The sequence below is a fragment of the Melanaphis sacchari genome, unplaced genomic scaffold, assembly GCF_002803265.2.
Source record: "Melanaphis sacchari strain LSU unplaced genomic scaffold, SCAv2.0 Contig142_pilon_pilon, whole genome shotgun sequence".
In the NCBI taxonomy this organism is placed as follows: Eukaryota; Metazoa; Arthropoda; class Insecta; order Hemiptera; family Aphididae; genus Melanaphis; species Melanaphis sacchari.
Genome location: NW_020270605.1, coordinates 193,295 through 220,029, shown reverse-complemented (window position 1 = coordinate 220,029; position 26,735 = coordinate 193,295). Strand labels below are relative to the sequence as shown.

Genomic DNA, 26,735 nt, shown 5'->3' with positions numbered 1-26,735 from the left:
GATATTAAAAGTAAGTAAACGGTATGCTTTACAGTAGGAGTCAAATGTGCAAGTGTGCCCAATTACAGTACATAGAAAATGGATGTATTAAATTTGAGTTCAATGATAAATAATATTTGTATCCGGTGAAAAAATAATTTAGAAAGAAAAAGTTTAAGTAACCAACTTATAGATCCAATTCGTAATCAGATACCTTCTTTGAAGATAAAATCAGAGCATTATTTAAGTGTACGAAAAAAAGACGAATGTCGTCATAAAATTAATATACATTCTTTGTATACGAAAAATCCACCAAAAAAAAAAAAAAAAATTTTGAACATCGAAATAATCATAAAAAGCGTACGTCTTACCGATATCTTTTCATATCGATAACGTCGTGACCATCTGCAACAAGTGTGTTTTCGAGGAAAATGCTATTCGGATATTTTGATTTGGAAAAAAGGACGGGAATAATGTCTTATACATTATAATAACGGGTGTACCTACAGTTAAATATAAAATATTTATCGTACGTGTATGTATATGATACGGATCGATCCAGCTTGATCTACGTCGATGACAATGTATAATATCATATTATCGTATTGTATTATTATAATAAACGCGAACGATAATACGACATATTTATCATATTGTATTGAATAACGGCGAATGAAGGACTGCCTGCTGCAACCTGTATCGACATATATTATACGTTTTGTACGACGAAGAGCCATTGAAATCGAGTTCAATGAAATTTCATTCGCAAACGAATAAATATGCGCACAAGTGTCGAAATGGACGGGCGTTCGTCTTGTTATTTGTTCAACCTAACCTAACCGATTTAGTACCTACCTACTTCAATGTTCGTTGCAAAACATTTGCTCGACACTTAGATTTATTTTCTGTACGTGTGTCTCCTACTGCGGTAATCGATAACAAATAATGGTAAAAAGAATAGGAACTAAACAATTCTAGTGAAATTATGTTTAAGACTTTTTTTTAAAGCGTCAAATATTATTTTTATTCACTGAAAAAAATCGATTTAAATAAATATATAATACTAAAAATGAAAACTTGACGGAGCAAACGCAATAAGTCGAAACGATAAATTTACTATTTATTATTATTATATTATATTATATATTATGCAATCCTCTTCATTTATGATTCAATACTTTGATTCTGTTATCTAATCCAGCATAAATTGGATTGATTTCTTTGACATACGTTAAGAAAGCCTCTGTTTCTGTGATATCTGAAAAAAAAAATAATAATCAAAACAATATTACATTATATTATTGATCGAATAAAACTGCGTAGGATTTGCTCAATATAAATAGACTTTTAATAATAATGTGTAGCGATAAACCTGTCAATAAATCATCGTAAAACTCTGATTCATAATTAACACGCGTTTGATAAAAAGTAATTCTTAATCAAAGAACTATGTATATGACGTTTTATCAGGGAGGTTTTCATTTAAATAAGTTACCTAAAGTTATTTATCGTTTGAGAAAATATAAAAATAGATTAGATGAAATTTATATGAGAACCTAATACGTCTAATATATTGTTTGACCGAGCTAAGATTATTATACTATATAGTTTGGCTGAAAGTCATATGGATACCTCGTGAACAGGTTTAATACTTTTTTCCTTCTATTTTTAGAACCATATAATAATCTGACATAAGCTAGATATATTATTATTACCATATTCTTTTACTTGATTTATAAAACAAAATTGTTCATCTTTAAAAGTAACATTTTTTTTGAAAAAAATGTTATAAAGTTATTTATGTGTTACTTCTAGTGTATTAGGCTATATTATAAAAAATGACATTACGTTACACAATGTATTTAATGTCTATAATAAATTAAAATACATTCTATATTTATATTTTTTCAAAAGTTTCTATTAAATATTCTTATCGCATTAGATAATTTCGTTAATATAGGTTTTGTAAATAAAGTTGAACATATAATTTTAACTGGTTTCGAGATTAAGTCTTTATTTTATTTTATTTTTTACGTATTTACTGTAGGTTTTCTCATTTGATTTAATGTTTAAAACTTTAAGTAGGTATATACAAAAATAAATTAGAGATCGATTTACTCAAACGATCAGTTAATATCTCCCTCCAAATAATGTGTTCTCATTCAGGTACATTTTAGACCATTCGCTCAATTAATAACTTCCTTTAAGCAAGTATCGTCGTTTGCCTTAAATCGTAAAGAATATTATATATATATTATCTATACTTATTGTTATACATATTACATATAACTGTGGATTTATATCTTTTTTAAGATTAGAGTGGTTTCAAACAGTAAGGAATATATTATTGTTTTACTACGCATGTACTATTAAATAATTTTGTATTTAATTACTATATAAACTCACATTAGTCACGTGCGATGCCTATATTTATATAACTACAATTATTTATGTATGCACAGTAGATATGAGTAATTAATAAATATTCTCAGATTAATGTGCATTTGAAACTGTAGATTATACGATCAATTTTTGAAAAAAAAATCACTATAAAGCAAAATGTACACAAAAGAAATAATTGCAACATTAAAACCAGATGTTAATCTTATATACACAGTCTACGTCTACATAAAACACAGAAATTATATAGGTAGTGAACATATAGTACAAATAAAAATATATAGTGACAGACAAAGTTTTCGATAGGTACATGAATAATTATAATAGTATTTTATAAATGAATCAACCAGTGGAAATAGTAACGTCACAGAACTCACGTTTTTATATTTTAGAAACTTAAACCGATTATTTTAGAATACTGAAAACTTGTTTTTCCACGCTGTAATTTTTTTTTTTTTTTTTAATTGTGTTTATAGACATTATTAGCAACGTACCTTAGATGTCATTAAAACGTCAAAGACTTTATCAAAATAAAATCAGTAAATGTACAATAATTAATCATACTAACTTCTACTTTTCGCATATATATTTCAAGTTCTGTCTCATTAGAACAATAAACTTCTATTGAATTTGCTGCAACGCTTAACGCTATGAATCAAAATATATAGGTAATTGGATAAATAACAAAATAACAAAAATACAAAAATAGTTCTGGTTCGTAGTAATCGTATCATTATTGTTTTTCTTCTGATTGTAATACATATATAATTTAGTTTATTTATATTTTTTTAAACTTTATTTTAAAAACAATCTGTAATTTATTTATTACAATAAGTCTTCATGCATACATGTATATTTATGCCATGAGATACGTAAGAAAATTAACCACCCAATGGCAAAACTTTACTTGGGGATTTGGTTGATTTTGATTATGAAATTTATACATAAATTTTTTTTTCATTATAATATAATAATGTTTATTGCATACACTTTTTTATTTTGGTGGGCCTTTGGTCTCAAAGCGAGTTCAATAATTATTGAATAACTGATTAATCGGTGACTATAACTACGTTTTAAATATAACATATAAGTAAAGTATATCCATCGAAACACTTTTCAATGGGTACATTATAAGTATATAAATTATTCAGAATGGTAAAATATTAATGTAATTATTTATAATTAAATAATCGTATTTATTCCAATTTGTATTCACAAAATATCAATGCAACTTTAAAATGGTTCTAAAAATATGTACCGTTTAACTCTAATTCTAAACTTTGATTGTCGGAAGAAGTTTTCCAGAAATTCGATTTCATTTACCACCTCATACTCACTCAAACCAAGCTTGAAAAAATATCGAAATTCATATTGGATTTTTTTAATTTTGTTATATATCAAAAACATGTTAAATTTTATCTTTTAAATAAGTTGAGTTAATTTATTGTAAATAACCTAATAAAAAAAAAATAAATCGTTAATTCGTCCAATTTTGTAAATCTGCATGTTTAATTAATAATTATATTTCTGGTTAATGTCAGTATTGAACAAAATAGATATTTTTAATTTTTATAAATTAAAACTTTGAATGAAAATAAATAATAATTGATAAAATAATAATAGAACATTTCAATTTAGAAATGATATAATGTTGAGTTACGCATAATATTATTGTCTGAATAGAGTACGAAATAAAGGTTTATCTTTTTACCTGTATTGATAATTTGATGATTTTAATTAGTCATCTAATTCGTATTATGTTATTAATTATTGATTAATTGTATTTATTTTTAATGAAAAAAATAGACACTTACTTAAAAATTTAAAACTAATTAGTTCATCCCTGATCATCGTATACTGATCTCCACCTTGTGCTATGTAATTAGGCATAATTATCGTATAATTTTTTTCTAGAGCGATCGGCTCGTAAGATGGCAAATTACATTCTGAGCACCGAATCATCACAGACCGTACTCGTGAACCCACGGCATTTTTAATGTTATAAGTGACGTACATTCCTAAAAAAAAAAAAAAACATTTAAAAAACCGTACTTTGGGTAGAATAAAATAATAAACTACATTTATGATGTGGTTCAACTATATAATATAAAATATGATTTAATATTAAGACCAATTTTGAAAATTTCAAATTGTTTCGATATTAGCTACATTTAATAAATAAAAATATTTAAATCATGTTTGTAAATAGGTAGAATTCGGTTTGTTATAAGTGATGATTAAATAGATTGACAGTACTATAAAAAATAACTTTAAAATTGCTTTATGTACAAATATAAATAGGTATACCTATTCAAAAAGTATTAAAAATACATTTCGAAAATTTTAAAATAATAAATATATAAGTATTATTAGAATTTTGAAAAATCTATATCATTATTTATTAACATATTTTCTATTGGTCTTAATTCTAAAATAATTTAATAATTATTATCGAAAAAAAAAGACAACCTGAAGTATATCAAATGGGGTTTTTTTTTTTAAATTTTGAAAAGTTAGCATATAAAAAATTATAGTCTTATCCAACACACATTAATTTCAAATTTTTCAATAGCATCGTTATATAACTTTTATAATAAGACTCTAACAACGGTTGTTGTTCTTTTTTTGTTATTATTTTTCCATCAACATAATTCTCATGTGTAGTATTTTTAATTAAGAATATGGATTTTGCGTATAATATTAAACTTTTATTAAATTTGTATAAGTTGTAAATATTAAAAAAAAAAAAAAAAATGAAAAAATAAAATATAACTACTTAATTTTTAACTACGTTGAGTTCTTTTTATTAATGATGAGCTTTTAGAAGTTAGAAGTAAAAAAGATAAAAGTAACTTTTAAAAAGATAATTTAAGTTATAAACTAATTTTTACTTATATTTCAGACTCTGAGCGTTCCGATGAATATATTGATTTTACAATGATTTTTGTTTCTTTTGTGTCGGTCATGAACTTTTGAGACAATAAAAATGCTTAAATTTTAAACTTTGGCGTAGTTTTGGTAGATAATTGGATCTAGTTGGTACTTTAGTGGATTCAAATTAAAAAATTCTTAGTATATTTTTCAAAATAATTAGGAAAAACAAAATAATAACCGTAAATACTTGAAATATTTACTAAAATATTTAATGTTCATGATAGAATTGATGATATATCGTATAATTTTCTAAATATTTAAAATACGTTTTTTTTTCTTTAAATATCGATAAAAAAGCAATATGTTCGATAAAAATATAATCAATCTTCTGTAATACTAATTACTAATAATAAAATATATTAAATAATAGCAATATAAAAAAAAATATATTATCATGTTATATACTTAGTAATACAGGCTGATAGACCTTTGCTCAGAACCGTTTTTCGAATTAAATGTTATACTATCGAATTAAAATTTAACACATCCGGTACAATGACCCACTCGACACTTATAGACTACAGTATAGCAGAGCGGTACGCCTACTTTGCACTTTCCTACTTTTTTTTATATTATCTTAACTTAATGAGATGAATATTTTTGATAACTCTTTCAACATTTACCTGACATTTGCATGAAACCTCCGTATATATTATGTTCAGGAAATGCACATTTATGATAATCATACATGGATGCACTATGTTCTAGTGCTTTTAACAGCGTTGTTCCAGTAATAGTCACCTTACATAGAGGAGCACTGTATGGCAATGCATTTTTAATGTCAGTTTCATATATAATACCTAATAACAGGCACACAATTCAATATAAATGTTTAAAAAATAAATATATTATTCATGCAGCAAATTAAAAATATCGTTATAAACATAACACAATACTATTTTATTAGGTTTGATTAAGTAGCTATTATAATTTACTTCTATAGTCATATATAATGCATATAAATAGATGGCATCTAACAGTAATATTAGATTAATAACGATTGTTATATTTGTCACAAATGTTGTGATACATATTATATGATATGATAAGGAAACATTTTATAAAAATAGATACCTAACAAAATAGTTGCATTTAATAAAGAGAACTACAGCTAATGGCCCTAGTCGCCGAAGCTTAAGTTCAATAAAAAAAAAAAAAACTACAGAGAACTACTGGTGATCGATAGCGATTTGAATTTTCCAAAGTGTTCATAGATACTTATTTTATAGTTTTTATAAATGAAATGCTTACGAAGATCAATCTCAAATATGAATAGCCATGTAAGATAAGTAAATGAATCAAAAATCTCTAAACACCGAGGATTTTTCAAAAATTTCTATATAAATCATTAAGAACAATTAATATTTACAGTAATAAAAAACTATATTATACGAGTTAGTTTTTATTGAAAAATTTAATATAGTTTACGTATTGAATTGTTTTTTTATACGGTTACCTCATGTATAGTCGATTTCTTGGTAACTATTTGAAAAAGTTATTGTTATTTTGTCAATTGACGTATAAGTGTATAATACAATTAAATTTAAATTTCTAAAATATTATATTGAGAATGTTTGGTTTTAAAAAAATTTTATATTTCTATATGAAAAGATTACTTGACAATTTTATATGGTCTCAACTATATAAGAACGTTATACAGTACTTTCTTTTTAAATAGACTTGATCAGTTTTACTTATAATTGTAACACTAAAATTTAACGTCCTTAATTTAATTTTTATATTTTTTTATTTCAAAATTTTCAAGTGTTTGATTCAAAATGTCAAAATATTTAATGAAAAATAAATTTACTGAAAATATTCAATCAAATTCAAAATATGTACTAGAATGCTAGAATTTATAATGTTCAGTAAAACATAATTTAATTATGTTTTAATAATTTAAGGTGAATTCTATTATTGTACAAAAAACTATTGAAAAATTAAAAAAAAAAAAATGAAATTCATAAAGATTTAAAAAAAAAAAGTTATCTGATTAATGATAAACAGAAAATAAGTGTAATCCTTTTCTGAAAAAACTATTTAAACTGGTAACACGAACACCTTTAAATGGCACGAAAAATTCAAAGTATTTGAAAAAATTGTTCTTAAATAATTTGATGTCTTTAAAAATTCCAAAAATTAGAGTTTGAATATATTTATTAGTTATTATTTATTAAAGAAATAAACGGGTGTGAAAATGATCGACAAATTACCTTTATCATATAGAGATATATAAAACATGTTTATTGCATAGTTTTTATAATATTAGAAATATTAATCTTATATTACCTTGTGTTTTTGAAGCATTTATTGAACTATGAATAGAACTACTTATAGTAATCGCTACAGCGGCATCGGTCCAACCACTTAAGGATACATTGTCTTTTAACAACTTGTTCAAATTCTAAAATATCGATAAAAATAAAATATAAATTACTATTGAAAACACATTCGTCAACTATTATTTTACTTAAATTTGATAAATACATCTTACAAAATTAAAAATCTGGTTTAAGTATTAAAAATAGCAGCAATTTCCAACTTATATATTATTGAATATCTGTCTTTTGAGTAAGTTGTTTGAAACAACCCAATTTTCGTGAACATTTCATTAAAAACGATAACATTTTTTTGAACTATTCGAGTTCATAAAAATAACGAATATTAAGTAGAAAATGATTTGTAACCTAATATTATTTTTAATATTGAATGTTTTACAATATTTTTTTTTAGAATAAATTATTACCTTATATGTTAGTTATGCTTACCATTACTAGAATGTATTCTATCAATATAATATGATAAATATTTTATAATAATAATAGATATTATTCTTATTTTTACTGGAAGTATTAAAACTTCTGAGATATAAACGTTAAAATAAATTCCAGTCGTTTTTTTTTTGATTGTAAACCTTTAAAATCAAAGTTTTAGAAAACTATGAAGTGAAGTGACATTGAATAGGTAGCTAATACTTAACAACAAAAATCTGTAGTTTACGATTTGGTACTCAATTACAATACGTGTAAGTGTTATTATTATCAAAACTATTATTTTTTTTTACTATTCGACATTCATCAACATATTTTCTTGGAGACAGTGAAATTAAAAATATGGAATATCGTTTATAATTCTAAAATTAATATTATACCTAGTGGTATTTGCAATTAAACATGATATTATTATTATTATATAACAAGTGAAAATAAAATAAATAATAAAAAACATTCAAATTGCTTATATCTTAGATTTTGAAAAAATTATACCCTATTTATAGTATTCACTATTAAAATTATTGTAAACGTCGTAATAATATTAATTATTACAACCTGTACATAATATAAATTAGTCACTGTAATAAAGCAATTATTCACATTTTTTTTTTTAAATAAGTTCATTTTTTAAGCGTTTAAACGTTTTAAAACATGAAATATTTAAGAAATTATTCAAGTTATTAGGACATTTTTCACATTTTTTTTTTTTTTGAAACGACCATAAATTTTAGTACGGAATTTATCGTTTTTTAAGGTGCTCATAAATTGCAACCAGAGTTAAATTATTAAACATATCTTTTTAGTAGTTTGCAAACTAATTTTAAATATTATAAATATATTTTTATTGTAATATTATTAATACTTAATAGTTAATAATATTAAATTAAAAACTTCTTATGTAAATAAATGTTAAATATAGATGTACGCTGTACAATAAAGATTTTTAATTTCAAATTTAACAATTTTTTTCCTCAACCAAGTATAATATATATTCATATTTAGAAGCTTGAAAGAATATGCAAATCGATACTATAATATTAATAAAAAGTAGTATTAGTATAGAAAAGGTCAACGCACCTATATGGAAAATCAATATGAAAAAAAATAATCTATAGAAAGTAAAATAAACCAATTAAATAATTACAAACAATATTGAAACGTTATGCATTTAATAAATATTAATCTCGTAAATACAAATATTGAAAAAATTAAAAATTAGTATTGAAGATGATGTTTTTTACATCGCACATTTGATTTATTAACCATTATTTATTTATAAATATGATTTATGACTCATATCATATAATATATTTAATATAATTCTTGTATGTGTGATTTCAAAGTGATTATTTGTTACGTGTCCAGGAAGAAATTCATTTAAAAGATACGTTCATCTGATTGTTTTGTGTATTAAACCTAACTTGAGTATACCCAAATCGTTATTACTCACTATGCGTATAAAAGAATCAACGATCAAATCGGCCAAATTGGTTTCCACGCATTTGCAGTCGCCGTCCAAAAATACTCGCGTGTTTCCGACGGCTTTATCAACAAATTTTTCCGCCATTAATCTTTTGTAGTATTTGACTTTTTCCAACATTTTAGAATCTGAAATTGATGAGCGTTATTTTTTTTTTTCATGAACGCTCAAGCGCGTAAGCAAATATTTAATATAAGCATTATGTTACATACCAATATATAATTCTTATTAATTGTACCTACCCTGAGGAACGGTTTCGTCCAGTAAAATTGGCTCACCGACGGCACTGATTAAACGCTTTTCACTGTCGAAAGTTAAAACCAATTTCCCCAAGTATTTGGAATTTGCGTATGCTTGCACCACGGGCACAATTCGTTCACCTCTTTTTTCGATAATAGGGTATGGGCCCGCCGGTGTTTCGTTGTCCTGCGGTGGTCCTACATAAATAGAGTAATGGGATATATAGTAAAATCCACGGTAAGTAAATTTCGTCCGCATTCTTTTAAATAGAAATAACACTGTTTACTAAAAATTGCTTAGTACATGACTTTTTTGAAAATTTTAGAACATCTAAATCAAAATTTAAACTATTATTTTTTCTAATTGTGTGCTTATAAAAGACCATAGAAATAACATTTAAATTATAGTTTTACAATAAATATAAAATAAAAGTCTATTTTCTTTCCCCCAGACTACCAATGCTTTGGAATTTTCAAACAAAACTAATGTTAACGACTTGTATTTTATTTGTACTTAAAGCCATTCCATTAATTTATTGTACCTTATAGCTCTTTTTACTCTAACTGCACTCTTTTGTTAATTGTAACTTGTAAGCTGAGGGAACGAACTTAAAAAATGTATGTAATACTTAATTTAGAACTTTTTACTTTGAAAATATTTTTACAAATTATAAAATACATATTAATATTAATAGCTATCTATCATTTTAAAACCATTATAGACTTCATTTAATCAAACCTATTTTATCATAATATCGTAGATTACTATTTTCACTCTTTAGTACATACACTGCAGTGAAACCTCCCCTATAAATATAACTCCACTAGTTTTCCTAACACTTCTCAATATCGGAGACCTTCGAATAATAGACGAAGTTTCAGTGACTGAGAGTGTCCGTTATTCAGAGGTATCATTGTATTCAAGTAATTCAAAAAAACTTGTCCGAATTTCGTCACATAGTTTTGATTAACATCAACATTTATTTCATAAATAATATGCTTAAAAATTTAGATTCACGTTTGAAAAATATAAGTTGATTTTAACACAATCTATAGGAGAAAGTAATTCCTAATTTAAAAATTAACGATGACGAGTATTTCCTGTATGATAATATATTCTACCACATAGCGTACCAATTACGTAATTTTCATAATATTGTACACATATTCGTTATGTATAAATTAAATATTTCAAAGAGATTAAATTATTTTTAAAACAGATAGTTATGCTGAGTCGATCAAATATTTATTTATTACTATTATTATTTTATACTCTGATATTGGTACATAATACATCACCGTACTTGTCCTCGTACACAACCCGCCTGTCTATCAACATATAGGTAGACGTACCAGAAATTCATCACCTGCTTAATCTTTGAACGTAGGTACGTAAAAAGTGTGTTTGAATATATCCAACGAAAATCAATAATTCGATAACTTGTTGTGTAAGAGTTTACATTATGAGAATTACTAAGTATCTTCAATTAGCCACCGCCGAGAAATGTAAATACGATAATATTGTTAAACTATTTTTTATTAATAAAACGAGTACGGTGTGTGCATTCTATATAAAAAATATATTTAACAGTAATACAACAGTCAATAAATATAAACGTTTTCAATAACAATATTTTAAAAAGGTCTACTAGAAAAAATGCACTATATTAAAGACAAATACCAGTGCCTCAGGAGGCCGAGACGCAACTACCTACTAATCTTTTAGAAGTAAAATTATTATTTATAAAATTTACATAATATTTATGATACATTAATGGTTAATTCGTTGGTGTTTAATAAAACTGAAGATGGATTTAAAAAAGAAAACATTTCAACTAGGTAGGCAAGGGCGCCCATAGAAAAAATTTCAAAGGGAGGACAATATTTTAATTATGCCCGTGATATAGGAAGGGGTTTACAATTTAACATTATTATACTATTATATTTTATATATCAAACTGAAAGATTATGAAATAATAATTATTTAACCAATTAACTATAATTAATAACATAAATTTATTAAAATATTAATTTACAAATAGAAATTGTAAATTATTTCTTTAAATATATTTATTACTTGTTCTATGTATTCATTCATTTTATCATCAATTTTTCCCTATGTACTCTTATCATGCATAATCCATCAAGTCTATTTTCACTCATTGTAGATCTTGTGTAAACAATTTTTCAACATTTTCCAGGGGGGGATATGCCCCCCATATATGGGCGCCCTTTTAGGTAGGTACTTATCATGGCTCATAATATGTCCATAACAAACTGGAATAAACGGATGTGGACAATTTCTTAAAATTATTTTTTATTGGCCACTATTTTATATTGTTAATAATCTATTCCCTTACAAAGCTGAAAAATCTAGAATATCTACCCGAATCCTATAATATAACTGCAACCTTTAAACCCCAGTGCACCTCTCTGCATCACCGCTAAATCTAACACTGCATATACACGCTGAAACGCACTGAAAATACGCAAAATTATAATATGATTGCGATATTAATTGCATTTTGTATGTGCGATTTTTTGTTTTAAATAACTCTTTGACCACGACGATTTGAACGAAAGTTTATCTCCAAAAATAAACTCTACGAGTATACTCGTTGACATTTTAAACTGTACCCGCATGCAAAATGAATACAACTATTACTACGCGTGTATCCGACATCAATAACGTAAATTACCAACGTTCGATTACAAAATATGACGTATGTGATGTAGGTAGGGGGGTATATATGTAATATTATTATTATTCTACACACGACTATTCATAATGAATTCAATGTTCCGAACTGATGGCTATAAATTATATTACACGAGTTTGATGAACGATGATTTTTTTTTCGTCTTTTTATTTATTTTTTTTTTTTTTTATGAACTCGCGAGAAGTATCTACCATGGGTGGTGTTGAGAAACAGCTGTTTTATTATACACACACACATATTTATATATATATACACACACACACCTTTATATCGTATATACACGCAACAGGTGATCTACCGGAATGCGATTCACTCCTGCACAACGTGCTGGTCGGATAATAATAATAAGGGTTGTTAACCTTTTCTTATGATATTATTATATCATGCGCCCGAGGTTTGGATAATTTCGTTGTTCTCCCGGGAAACAACTGCACGGCTCTATATTTTATTCTATTATATAAAACTATATGTCTATATAATATATATATATATATATATATCGTGTATATATATATATACACGATATAGGTTTACTGTCTTAACAAAATACAGCTGACGTATGACTATATCCACAATATAATTTGAAACAATACATTATGAGTATAGGCAATAGGCATGTAAAAACGTATAATAAATACTAATAATGCAGCGTGTTAACAATCATTTACTAGAGATGATGATGCTTGTATTATACAATGTTATCACTATCGTATTACAACTCTTTTAATGTCTATAAGTTTATAATATTTATACACGGACTACAAAAAAAAATAAATAGTTCACTACATTTCCAAACAGTGCACTAATTACATTAATTAAATATAAGGTTAGTTTTATACGAATGTTATGACTGGTGTACATAATAATTCATATATATACGGTGATCCATTTAAATGTCTACTTCTTAAAGTATTGTGCACTTATTATTTCGAAAAGTTTTTATTTTAATTTTCATCGTATAATTTTTTTTGCAAAATTCGTTATTAAATTGTTACTTTTTTGTACCTATGATAAATAGTAATTTTAATTTCATACTTCGAAACAGGACGTTTTACGGGGTATGCTTGTGCTTCATATCAGTTCGTCTAAATTTTAAATACTATTATAGCTAATCACTACATGTTCGAAATTAGATTTGTATGTATTAAAGCCTCCAAAAATTATTTTGCTCAGGAATACGAAATTAAAAAGGTATAATAATCAATAAGTGATAATCTAATAAACTTTAAAAATTATAATCACAAGAATTGTAAAAATAGTAATATTTTTCAAAAAATCTTGCTTTGCAATGATATTAAATAGTGTAAAAAATATCTTGAAAAAGTAAAGTTAACTATTCGAAATAATATGTGGTAGATACTTGAATTTATCACCTTGCATTAAATAAATAATTTATTTATTATAAAATGGACCGAGTTGAATGCATGTAAATAAATTATCGAATTATTAATGATAGTATAATAATAATAATAATAATAACTAATAATATAATCGTAGATATGATTAATTATTTAAGATGATATTTTATAAACTCGTTTTATTGAACGTTAGTCCATCATTATTTTTTTTATTCGTTATTAAATAATAATATATAGGTACATCTGCAGAAAGCAATACAGTGCAATGTATACATTTTAATTTTTAGTCTAAATAAAATAAGATAAAATAACTTATTAACAAGTTGATAATTACACGTGACTTTAATAACAAACACATTTTATATTTACATTACATATTGCTCGACGTCTGCAATAATCAACAGACATAGGTTATATCAAATGTATTAATTATTTCGTGAATTCTTCAAAAATTCACTTCTTTCTCTTTTTGTGTACAATAACAGTATTAGTCGAGCTTGTAACGTAACATGACAGTTAATACTCAAACTTTAAAAACATTAAAACCTATACCTAACTTAATGTTGAAGTTCCAACACTGGATGGTTCTTCCCTTACGCTAAAAAGCCTTTGTAAATAAATAAAAACATTTCTTATACTTATTGTACCACATACCTGTGTACAAATTGTATAATTATCGAATGAAAAAATAAAAAATAAAAGATTCAATAGCAAATTTTAATTAATAAAGCTTTAAACCTCATAGAAGTATACTGTATAATTAACATTTTTTGTTTGAATATTAGTTTTACATGAATTTATATTTGTCAATATTATACGCATAAAAAAAAATCAAAGTATTTTCTGAATTCGAGTACTACACAAATACTATTTTAAGATCCCCCCCCCTCATTTTCCATATAAATATCTAATCGAAAACAGAAAGTAGATGCCACAAAACATATTAATATAATTATAAAGCGTGACTGACAAATACCAAATAATTTGTTTCATAAAAATTTCATCGAAGTAATTTCGTGGTACATATTTAAGTTTCAACACGATAAAGCTTTAAATATACGTAATATTATAAAACACACTCAACGTTTAAAACGAAATTGTGACACTGAAATTCATCAATCTCTCTCCGTCTAAAGTGAACGGTATAATATTATTTAAAGGTCATAAAAGCATTTTTTTAAAAAAAAAAAAAATCATTTTTTAATATTCTATCCAGTTTATTATATTATTAAGTATTGTTCGCTACCAATCGTTCAAGTAAATTGATCGTAATTACCTATATTCTTCCGATTAGCTTGTTGCGATAAACTTACCACTGATCAGATACGAATGCGAATGTCCTCCGACGACTGCGTCTACACCATCCACTTCTCTAGCCACCCGCCTGTCTATTTCGAGACCCGAATGCCCGAGAGCTATTATGAACTCCACTCCGGCGTTTTTTAACTTGGCAACTTCAGTCCTGACACTCTGAATTTCGTCGGTTATGCGAACTCTGCCTACTTTATTTGTAAACTATAGAAGTACAATTTAATTGATAAGTATACGTTCGAATTTCTAAACTAACAGTATATTACATAAGGTAATTCACCAAGCATGCTCGCACTCATTTTTAACATCCATAGTGAATTTATCAAAATTCTGATTTTTAGATGTCACAAGGATATTTTAAGACATTTTTTTTAAATACTCTACGGATTCCATTACTATATATATTACAATAGTTATTGAATAACTAACAATTTTTTCTAAAAATAAAATTGTCTTTTTTTGAAACTATATGACTTTTTTGAAAGTTTTTAAAAATCTAAATCTAAATTCAAAAGACTAGTTTTTGTGTTATTCCAAATTGTTTACCAATCATAATTTTAATGGATTATCAGGAAATATGGGTGGACATTCTAAATAAGATATCTAACAACCATACGTTAAATTTCTAAAACTTATACCGGTAAAAAATAAACCGATGAAGATTTTGCTGAACTGCAGTCAACTGATGGTTTGGTATATTTTTTTAAGGTACAATTTCCCAGTAGCGTTATGAGTTATGACGCCGTACTGTTCCATTAATTGACGTTGCAGGATAACAGCACCTTTAGATAATTTCTGTTAATATACCTAAAATGCTTGTTTTCGATATTTAAAATATTATGAGTATATTTAGTCGAAAACATTTAAGCTTGAAAATTTTGCTAAATATTCATAATTCAATGCAATGTTTTAAGTATAATACTCGTAAAAAAAATATTAATTGTGTAAATAAATGTATTATTATTTTTTATTTCTGAAAATTTAGAATAGGAAATAAAGCATATTTTATTTGTTAAATAGCCCGTACAGAGATTGACAATAATATTTAAGTATTATTTTATTATTTATTCAATTTCTATTTTATTTTTTAATAAAAGACAATGTAAATATAATTTTTTTATAATAAATGTTTGAAATAAAAAAATGAAAATTATTTTTATTATATAATACATAAACCATTTTAATAAATTATAAATTACTTCTTCAATTTTTGATTCAGTTACACAATTATTTTCAAAAAAAAAAGTTATTATTAACAGTAAACATAATTTGGAAAAAGCAATTTGTATCGATAGGACACTTTTTAAATAGTATAAAACCTTTAATAATTGAAAATATGGTTTTATTGGTATAAGTATAAATGCCTACTTGTAAATTTCATAATAAAAATGGAGGTGAGCATGCTTGGTAAGTTTTTATGTATAATATTACTATAATATCTAAAGTAACAGATAGGTACTTAAAAAAACAAGGCAAGATACCACTAAGCAGTTATTTCTTCAATTAATTACTATCTGGTTTTGTTTTTTTTTTTCAATGCATAATATAACACATTTATATGGTTGTAATTTTTATGAGATATAATTTATTTTTTAGACGAAAAACATTTTTATTTTCATAATATTACTCTGAATATGAATCCTTATTGTAAATAATGCTTAATAGTATATAGTGTTAATACAATATATACTTCTCTGAGGCAGTGAGGCAAAATAAATTATATTTCATAAGTGGTTTCGAATGTCGATGGATAAAAATTTAATTTCAAATAATTCATAGTTAACTTGACGATAAAAAAAAAAGGGAACAAATTATTTTTGTAGACAAATCAAATGATGTGAAAAAAATAAAATAAAATGTTACAAAAAAAATAAAAGTTTGAAAAAATGAATTAATGCAGTTTTACATGTATCTAACAATAACAAATACACCTAAATATTCAGTAATATTTCATCAAAATAATATGTTATTAATAAACACTTATTATATTTTAAACAAAGCAATTGAGCATTGATTACACTGCTTACTTTCGTGTCCGGAGTCAAGTAACCGATCACGCCTATGGTGTGCCCTCCGATCGTCAGGACTGTAGACGGCTTAATATTAGTTAAGCTCGGTTCGTCTTCGGTATTTATATTTGCCACGACTATTGGTATAGAACTTATGTTTTTGGACTTAAGGAACGGCGCCAGTCCTTCTGGACCGTCATGGAATTCGTGATTTCCTAAACACTGTATGAAAAAGTTTAAAACTGCTATTTATAGACTCATAATTTTATCTGCGATTATCAGAATATTTTATTAACAAAATGTTATATTTTATATTTTGATACATTTAAATATTTAAATATCACGCAGAAAATGATGAATGGCAGTCCATTCTTGTTATTCTTCATGAATTGAAATATTTTTTAATAAGCCGTTTTTAAATACCTACTTTTAAAAATAATCTTTATAATAAAAAAAAAAAAAAAAATATAGGAAGTAAAGAGAATTTTTATGCAAAACCAGTGTTTGATCAAGTCTATTATCTTATTAGTTGTAATAACTCAAAAATGAATGATCACGCTCAATATATTTATTAAATGTTTATAAACGTATTTCCTATACACGGTAAAACTCAAAATATTTTGACTTTTTTTGAGCTGTTTATAGATATTTGAAATTTTGATAAAAAAATGTTATTTTATCAACATTTGAAAATATAATACAAGCGTTCTCACAAAACAATTAATATTTCATTTATTTAAAAATGTTAAAAGTACAAAAAAGTACTTCTTTTATAAATATAATTCAATAGCTTATATTTTTTTTTTTTTTAAATCACGAAAATGTGCAAATTATTTTGTTGTTTAAAATGTATATGTTTAATTAAATATAAAAATTATTTGATAACTTTTTTTTTTTTTTAGACATTTTAAATTCAAATTTTATGAAATTTTTAATTTACTGTATAAAAAGCGGCGAAATTAATAAATTATTTTGTTGTATCATCCAAATGTTTTTTATGGAAATTTTAAATGTTTACGTACCTATATTATTATGTTTTTTACACCTTAATAATTTAATAATGAACATTTCAAAACATTATTATTAATTTTATACTATTATCTGCTTTATCCAAGAACCTATTCACGCCGTATTTTAATAAGTTGGTATTGACTCAAAGTTAATAAAAATAATATAATATAGATACGTTCCTACTATTATGATTATTTAATATTAAATTATTAAGCAAAAATGTTTCCTGCGGGAACTAAATTAAACTTGCCGTATTACTAACTAACAGTAAAATAAATTATTACTTATAATAGTGATGAATAAAATATACTTATTAATATAGGCTGACAAACCGTCTTAGCTCAGAATCGTTTTTCATATTCTATGATTTATGATTGAATTCAAATTTAACACATGCATTACAGTGACTTTTCAATGCTGACAAGATACACTCATACATTTACATTTATAGTAAAGCAGTTATCTATCGTTTCCCCCATTTTATTTTTCGCTTTTATAAATTCTAAACATTTTAAGACAGTAATTATTATAAAATATTATAAGGAAAGCTCAGCTAAGAACTGTGTTTTCAAACACAATGATTTATCGTCGAGTAAAAATAGAAAACCCCCTATATAATAATGTATTATGTACATGACGATGAGAGCGAATCGAGATTAAAAGCGAGCATCCGGTTATTACTATGTTATAACATGAAAACATTATTTCCGGTCTATTTTTTAATATACCTATGTTTTTCCTAGTACAACTTTAAGGTTTTTCAGTCCTTTGTCGACCACGCAAAAAATAAAAAATTCCAACTGACTTAATTTTCGTCGAATGTAATATTTTCTGTAATACCTAAATATAATTAGAACGCGTATTTTTATACAACTTTATAATTTTTTTTACAAATCGTAATACTTTTGAGATAATCACAAACATTTTTTTTCATATTTCATGATTATTGTATACTATTATATATTTTGACAATATTCGATATTTATGGCATGTACAGAACTGGAATTAAATTCTACATACTGTTTTCAAAATTTATTTAATCAAAAATATAAAAATAATATTCCATGGAATAGAAATTTATAACTTTAAATTTTTTTGTGTCTATCATTTTCGGTACCTATACATTTTATCGTTTTTCATAACAAGTGAACTTTCTCGTACATAATATTTTATCAAGCAGTATGCATATTGCATCATATATTTAGTTAAGCAATTAAATTTATTTAAAATCATTTTAATACCTAGTAAAGTAATAATTATCAAATAACCGATCTACTGGTATATTATGTTATTTTTACTATTATTTATTTTTTAAAGTTTTTTGCACATTTGTTAAATATTTTAATGATTTTTATTTCATATAATTTATATTTTGATACTTTTCAACTCGTAAAAATCTGAGCTCTATTTAGTACTCCAGAGTTACTCAACCACTGTGTCTTGCAATAGGTCTATAGTAAATTGTGTCATAACTCATAACTCCGTGCAGTAGGTAAATCAAACAATAAAAACATAAAACATCAACACAACAATTAATATTGAATTTTATGGTGATCAATAAAAATCTTCAGTTTGCTGTGAAGGTCATTTTTTTATGCTAAATTTAAAACGTCATCCATTCAGATTCTGCATCGTAGTTAATAGGGACAATTATTATCCGTTTCTTCCAAAATTTAATAAGCGTTCCTAGTAATATTGATGAACCACCGCCTACTACGCGTTAACGAGAATTAAAAATCTGATCAAATCATAATTCCTACGCGAGTAACCTTTTTACTTGGAAATACAATTTGTTGTTATTTCCTAGTTTGTAATGTTTCAAAAATATCGGACTTCAGCGAGAAAAAATTTCACGATTATTACTTGTTTACCAACAGCAAACATCAGTTGTTATAATAAGCTTAGACAAAATAATTACGTGCGCTTTTAAAAGACGAATAAAATGTAACTTGAAATATAAAAAAAAACTTATCAGTTGTTAATATAGCTAATAGAAACATAGTCCAATCCATTAACCATCAAATCGTGTGCCTATTTATTAAGTTTAATAAAATATGATATTCATTTTCATTGTTTCGTAAGTTCACAAAATATATTTATTATGTGCAGAGAGTAGTTTATACAGTAGTGTTTCCCAACATTTTTAATTAAAAAAGGTGATACGTTGTTAAAATGTTACATTATTCACAAAACAGAATTTAAATAAGAAATTAGTTGAGATGATAACTAAAAAAAAATCTTATACATTAATATACTCGTATATATATATATATATTTTTTTTTTTTTATAAGAAATTTTTACATTTAAATAAATATTTTAAGCCAGTCTAAGAGAATATATAACATTCAAGTAGTTTTTTTCTTTCTTTAAAGAAACGTATGATGCTAATGTGCATTTTATGTACACATTAAATAATAAATGGATATGTTTGAGGTGTTCTAATGTACGTGTACCACGAACCGATGTATTTTTCGTATATGTGTGGTGTATAATGCAATTTATTCAAAATTCCACAACCAAATTCAATATTTAAATAATAAACAGTAATAGGATTCTACGTTTCGAATATAGTCAGTAAATAACTTAATTCAATTTTTACTGTTAATAATAACTTTCAACGGAATAATATAACAAATATCATATCTTATATAGGACGCGGTCAGTGGTGTATTTACGGGGTAGGGGAGGGGGTTGGCTGATAGGATTATATGGGCGATGTATTTTCACAATAACTTTTTGTTTTTTACTATTTGATAATATATATTCTAAAGAAATATGTTATATTATGTCCATAAATGTATAGGTTTGTATAATACAAAAAAAAAAAAAAATGTTATAGTATTTATTCGCGTATATATAGACATACGTTTGACCATGAGAGACGTCAATAACAAAAACAAATATAATGCTCATATTATGCCCAATGTTGATTTCGAGAGATAAACATGGATTTTTATAAATATATATTTATATTATATACTCGTTGGTAGGTTTATTATATAATATATAGATGCTATATTATAATAATAGGACTTTTTATTACAAATATTGATTTAGTATTCATAATATATACTTGTTTAGAAATCGAAATAGAGGTAATGTTTTAGGATTTGTATTTTGAATTCGGATAAATAATATAAAAAAAGCACAAATAGGGATGAATTAATAAAAACTTATTGAGTTCTATTCGATTTTCATATCTATATACCTTAATTTTTAAAAGGTATTCAATTTTGTTTTACGACATTTTTCTAAAGAAATATGTTATGTATAATATTTTGGTAACATATTTTGTATTTATATTTCTTATAAGTAACTATAATTTAAGGCAATTTCAGGAGTAAAAGGGCCAGTTTCCTCAAATTTTTGCATCTAGATAAATTCATATTCATCTCTTTCTCATTAAGAAAAAAATCTTAAATACGCACTTGATTGTGATAAAGTCTGTATTATTAACTCTCTTGTTTAATTTTAGCTTGTGTTATACACACACGTATAGAATGTAGTTATAATTTCTAATTGTACCTAAGTATGATTTTTTGGGATAGGAGGATTTTTATTTTTATTGATTTCTAATATTTATTTTTAATGTACTAATTAAGCCACTAGTAAATGTAATTGATATGTAGTAACAGCCCAGTTTTTAACCCAGGTTTCAAAGGTTTTGAAAAATGAAAAAAAGTCGATACTTTAACTGGTTCTTAGAAAATTTGGTTTTGAGCTCTTATTTTAAAAGTGTCATTCATCTTACATAGTAATAATGAAAAATGTCTTCAAGTAAAACTCATGGGGCTCCCGGCAAGCTTAATCGTTTTTCTAGTCGTTATATTACATTAGTTGTACGTTCAGGAAGTTTATTTTATATGTAGTACGAACGACATTCGTTTGGGATAATACACATATTTTCGTATGGTTTTGGGCATTATATCGTCAATTTATTGTCATACAGAATATTCTTATGTACAAAAATCGTTCATACAACGTAAAAAATAGACCCTCTAAATCGAAAACTCTGTCCATATGAAAACCATCGAAATTTGTATGTATTGTGCTTAACAATATGTTAAACAGCCATGACAGAGATTCAAAAAGCTCATCTGTAATGCAATACGTATTGGATTTCCGATTTACAGGGTCGCATTGCAACAAGGGTCTTTTAGCTGTCTCGAGAAAAGGTTAATCGAAAAATAAATGGAATAAAATAGCTAGGATATAACATTGAATCCCTGTAGTGTGCCACTCCGCATACATATAGTATACATATGGATCGCATCATTCCTGTTTAATATATAATATATAATATATATACACAAACCCTTTGGCCCACATACCCCCTTCCACTATCACCCGTCACTGGTTGTGAAAATTGTATTATTATTTTTGTCTTTTAAAAAAGGCACAAAACCGTTTTGACCGACGTCGTCGTGGGTCGTGACTCGTAAATATCCGTGTCACCACAAATAGTTCACCGTCGTCGTCGAACGGCACAATATAAAATAACACAAGCACGATGTTTAATTGAATATCGTAATACACTAGGCTTCTAAATTGTCATCAAAATTATTTATCTAACTTTTTGCTTTTTAGCAACCAAGGCTATTAATCTAGACACGTGTGTTAATTTTAAATTCTAAGCGTAACGATAAATGTTATGATTTTACAATAGTCTGTTTTTATTCATGTGGCCGAAAAAAAATTTTTAATAAAAAAAAAATTTTCAGTCATTGATTTTGATAAAGGTTTTTGGTAGTAAATTGGATCTAGTTAGTTCTCTGAGGGTAAAAGGTAAAAAAAAGATTAGTACTTTTAAAAATTACCGAAAGTAAAAATGAATAAATACATTTTTGTCAAATCTATTTTGTTGTTTTGGTGTAACTAAAAACAAATGATGATACACAAATTTTTTATAATAACATTTTTTATAAATACTATTTTTAAAATATTTAAAAATAATTTCTGGATAATTCATAGACATTTAATATTTTTAATTATTTATACTTAACACTTATATTAAAAATAATAGAAAATAAATAGTCACAATATTTTCTCAAAAGTGTTTAAAGTTAGAAAAAATAATTTTGTTGGTAAAAACTGATAAAATGTTTAGTATTCATTTTAAGTTTATAATATAAGATTCATTTTAAGTTTTTAAGACTAGAATTAAAAAAAAAAAATTTGAATGGTATTATACAAACATTTGTTATAATTTTTTGAAGTTTTAAATTTGATGACATTTGATAATCACTGGCAAAATATAACGATTTCTTATTAAACAATTAACTTATTTTTGTTGTGATTTAAAAATAATTAATTGTATAGATACTCGAAGTTTCGAGTGTTTATAGTATATTATGTTAAAATTTATTAGGTATAACAACATTTTCAAAAGAATTTGATTCTCTTTGACTTTTGTGATATTTATATGGACATTTGAAGTTTTAATAAAAATATAATTTATTTATGAAAGTTTCAGTTCTTTTGTAGTATTAATAATCTATATCAAATAATGACTATATTATAATTTTTACAAAACAATTATAGATGGATTTAAAATATATAAAAAAAAAAAAATGTCGTTAATACTTAAAACAAATTCAACAATAACTAACAGGTTAAAACTGTTCATCGATATAGGTATAATAATAGTTACTATTGATATTTCGTTTTTTTTAAGCCGGTTTCACAGTTTTCTATTATGACGCGTGAACTATGATCTTGCGCTTATATTGACTCATAATTAAAAATCAAAGTTTAAGACCTTGAAAATGTATAAAACTTATATTTTAAAACGAAAAAAATAGAGACACGTAGGGTCTCATTAATCCGAACGAAATTGAGGAAAAGAGATCATTCGGATAACCAATTACTTAAAAAAAAAAATCGATTTTCTTTTAATTTAAATTTTGAAATGTATTTTCACCTATAGTGTATATTAATTCGTAAAAAATCGTTGTCAAAATACACAACGAATACAGTCAAAATCATTATAATTATGAATTTACAGCCAGTTAATATATTATCATACATATATTACACACCGTTCAGATAAACCTATGGAGTGTTGTGAGGTATTTTCTAGTACATTCGGATTACCATATCTTTCGAATTAGCCAGCTATGTTTGGATTAATGAGACCCTATGGGCTATGGCGTATAGTAAGTTTAAAAAGTCGTATTAAAACCGATATCGTGCAACGATGTACGGAAATCGTAAAAGCATACAACCAATATCGTACTGTACATATTCATATTTCCGAATGGGAATCGGGAAACGGAAGTAAAGTTGGAAAAATGCAGCCGTTTCGAGTGCAAATCCTAGGCGAATATTTTCTAATCCTCCCGAGATCTGCAAACTCGCGACGCAGTGTTGAATCCAGACAATTTCTCCGGGGAGGCTCACTTTTTTTTTCATTGGTGAATGGCGATACATTTTGCCCATTTTGGTATTATATCATGAATTATACCTACTATTAGTTATTACGATTTACAATACTTAGACATTACGTGCGGTAATCGTAACGAGTATATTATATTGTGCATTCAATAAATACGTATACGCTTTGTCGAAAGCCGTATTTGCCAGGGGGCGCGAAATAAATTTCGGATGGGGGGGGGCGAATTCCTCTAAACTATATACCTGGATTCAACACTGTCACGACGGTATCACAAACGTACCATGACATCCACACCGAGGTCACCCATCAGATCGGCGGCTGGCTGCCAGCCGAGCACGTCGTAAAACCGCGTGCCTTGGAACGTGTCGCCGGCGTTCAGGTGGACGGCCGCGGCCGCCCCGGCGCGTTCGGCGTCCAGCGCGCCGCGCAACCGGGCGAAACCGCCGTAGGCGCCGGCCGCGCCGCACGGCCGCCGTCCGGCCCGTCGCGGCACGTCTCGTCGTAGTGCGAATGCAGGTCGTTGGTGTGCAGGACGGTCAACCGGAACTCGCCGGAAGTCGCAGCCGCCGTCACCACGGCCATTGCCGCCGCTTGAAGCAGTCCCAACGCTACGGTCGCGATCATCGTACTGGGCTCTGCCGGCGGCTGTTATCAGCGCCACCGTCGCTGCCGCCGCCGTGGTGATAACGAATCGCATTGAAGGTCGTACGTTTCCTACCTAAGTGTAGACATCACTATGTTCCTGTTCGGCTGTGGTATAGTGTATACCTACCTACTATACGTAGTGTTAAAAACGTCGAAATGCGTTTTAATACGGCGAAAAATATGACGAAATCCTTTCCGTAAACGCAATAATAATTATTGTAAAAAAACAAAATCAGACAAATAAAATTTATAATAATTTAATCAGACATACGAAATTCCAACACCTTCTGTCGAAATGTGTTGCTGCGAGTTCAAAACAAATTAAAATAATTACCAATAAATTACAACTTTAATGTTGCATACATATTTATAATGTTATTTAATTTATAATGTACATAACGTATTAATGTAATTTTCCTTGGTAGTTTGATACTAACTTAAGAAAGTTAGTTTTCAAAAAATATTAACATCACAAAAATAATAAAAAAATATATTATACATTTGTTCGGTGTTGTGAAAAAAAATAGAACAAACGTATGCTATATAATATATATTGTCCTTAGTAAAGCGTTTAATTTAATTTATCATGTTTGTTATTAAATAAACTTAGCGCTCAAAGTTTTAATAGACCTCTACTACCATAGTTAGTTTCTTTTTTAATGAATAGGATTTAACAAGTCAAAATGTAAGACAAAGTGTCATCTTCGGGTATTCTCCAAAATCTTTTCCCTATTCTTCTTGTTGTAATTTTTATTGTTCATTAATGATGTAAATTATTAAAACATATTCAATTTTTGTTAATAGTTTCTTTTATACTGATGACTTAAAAATGTACATGGTGCTGAGTGCTTTAGACGATATTAAGGTGGTGTAAGATGATCTTATTAGTTTTACAATTTAGTTAGAGAGAACCATTTAAAAGTTAATAATGATTAAAGTGCCCAAATATCCTTTACTAGACATAAAAATTAATTTTAAGTATAACTTTTTTTACTGATTGCGAAATCTTAGAAATATTATTTTAATAATCTAATTTTATCTGACATAATATATTCTCTTGAATATTTGAGTGTTGTTCTATCAATTGATTTTTCTTATTCAAAAAAACACATTATATTTATTTATAGTCAAATTATGCGCATGTTTGAGTTTATAAGGCGTCAATGCTGAAACCTTAAAGATATTCAATGTTTAAAAACTATTTTGTTCTCTATACTGTTTGAATCAAAAATATGGAATCCATTTTAGCTTGGTCGTTAATTATAAGACGTTTGAATAATGTTGATAAAATTTTTATTTTTTAATATACTTTAATAAGTTTATAATGAATTAAAAGAACTTATTTCAATGTTAAAAATTTACTTACTTTTCTTTCAGACGTAAGTATAATAAAGCATAATTTATTTTTAAAATTTTAATTTTTAAAATTATTTGTTCCAAAGTCTTAAAACAAATAAGTATTATTACTCTTTATCGTGTT

At 26.0% G+C, this 26,735-nt stretch overlaps 1 protein-coding gene across 1 annotated transcript; it reads right to left on the bottom strand.

The window, feature by feature from the left end:
- Positions 1–1,005: 1,005 nt before the first annotated feature.
- LOC112591749 (protein 5NUC-like) lies at positions 1,006–25,234 on the bottom strand. The gene is given in 10 exon segments (XM_025335668.1): positions 1,006–1,237; positions 4,194–4,397; positions 5,937–6,113; positions 7,603–7,717; positions 9,538–9,695; positions 9,810–10,004; positions 15,198–15,399; positions 17,223–17,426; positions 24,891–25,084; positions 25,087–25,234. Coding segments are annotated over 10 exon segments (1,695 nt in total). The 3' UTR covers positions 1,006–1,139.
- Positions 25,235–26,735: the final 1,501 nt, after the last annotated feature.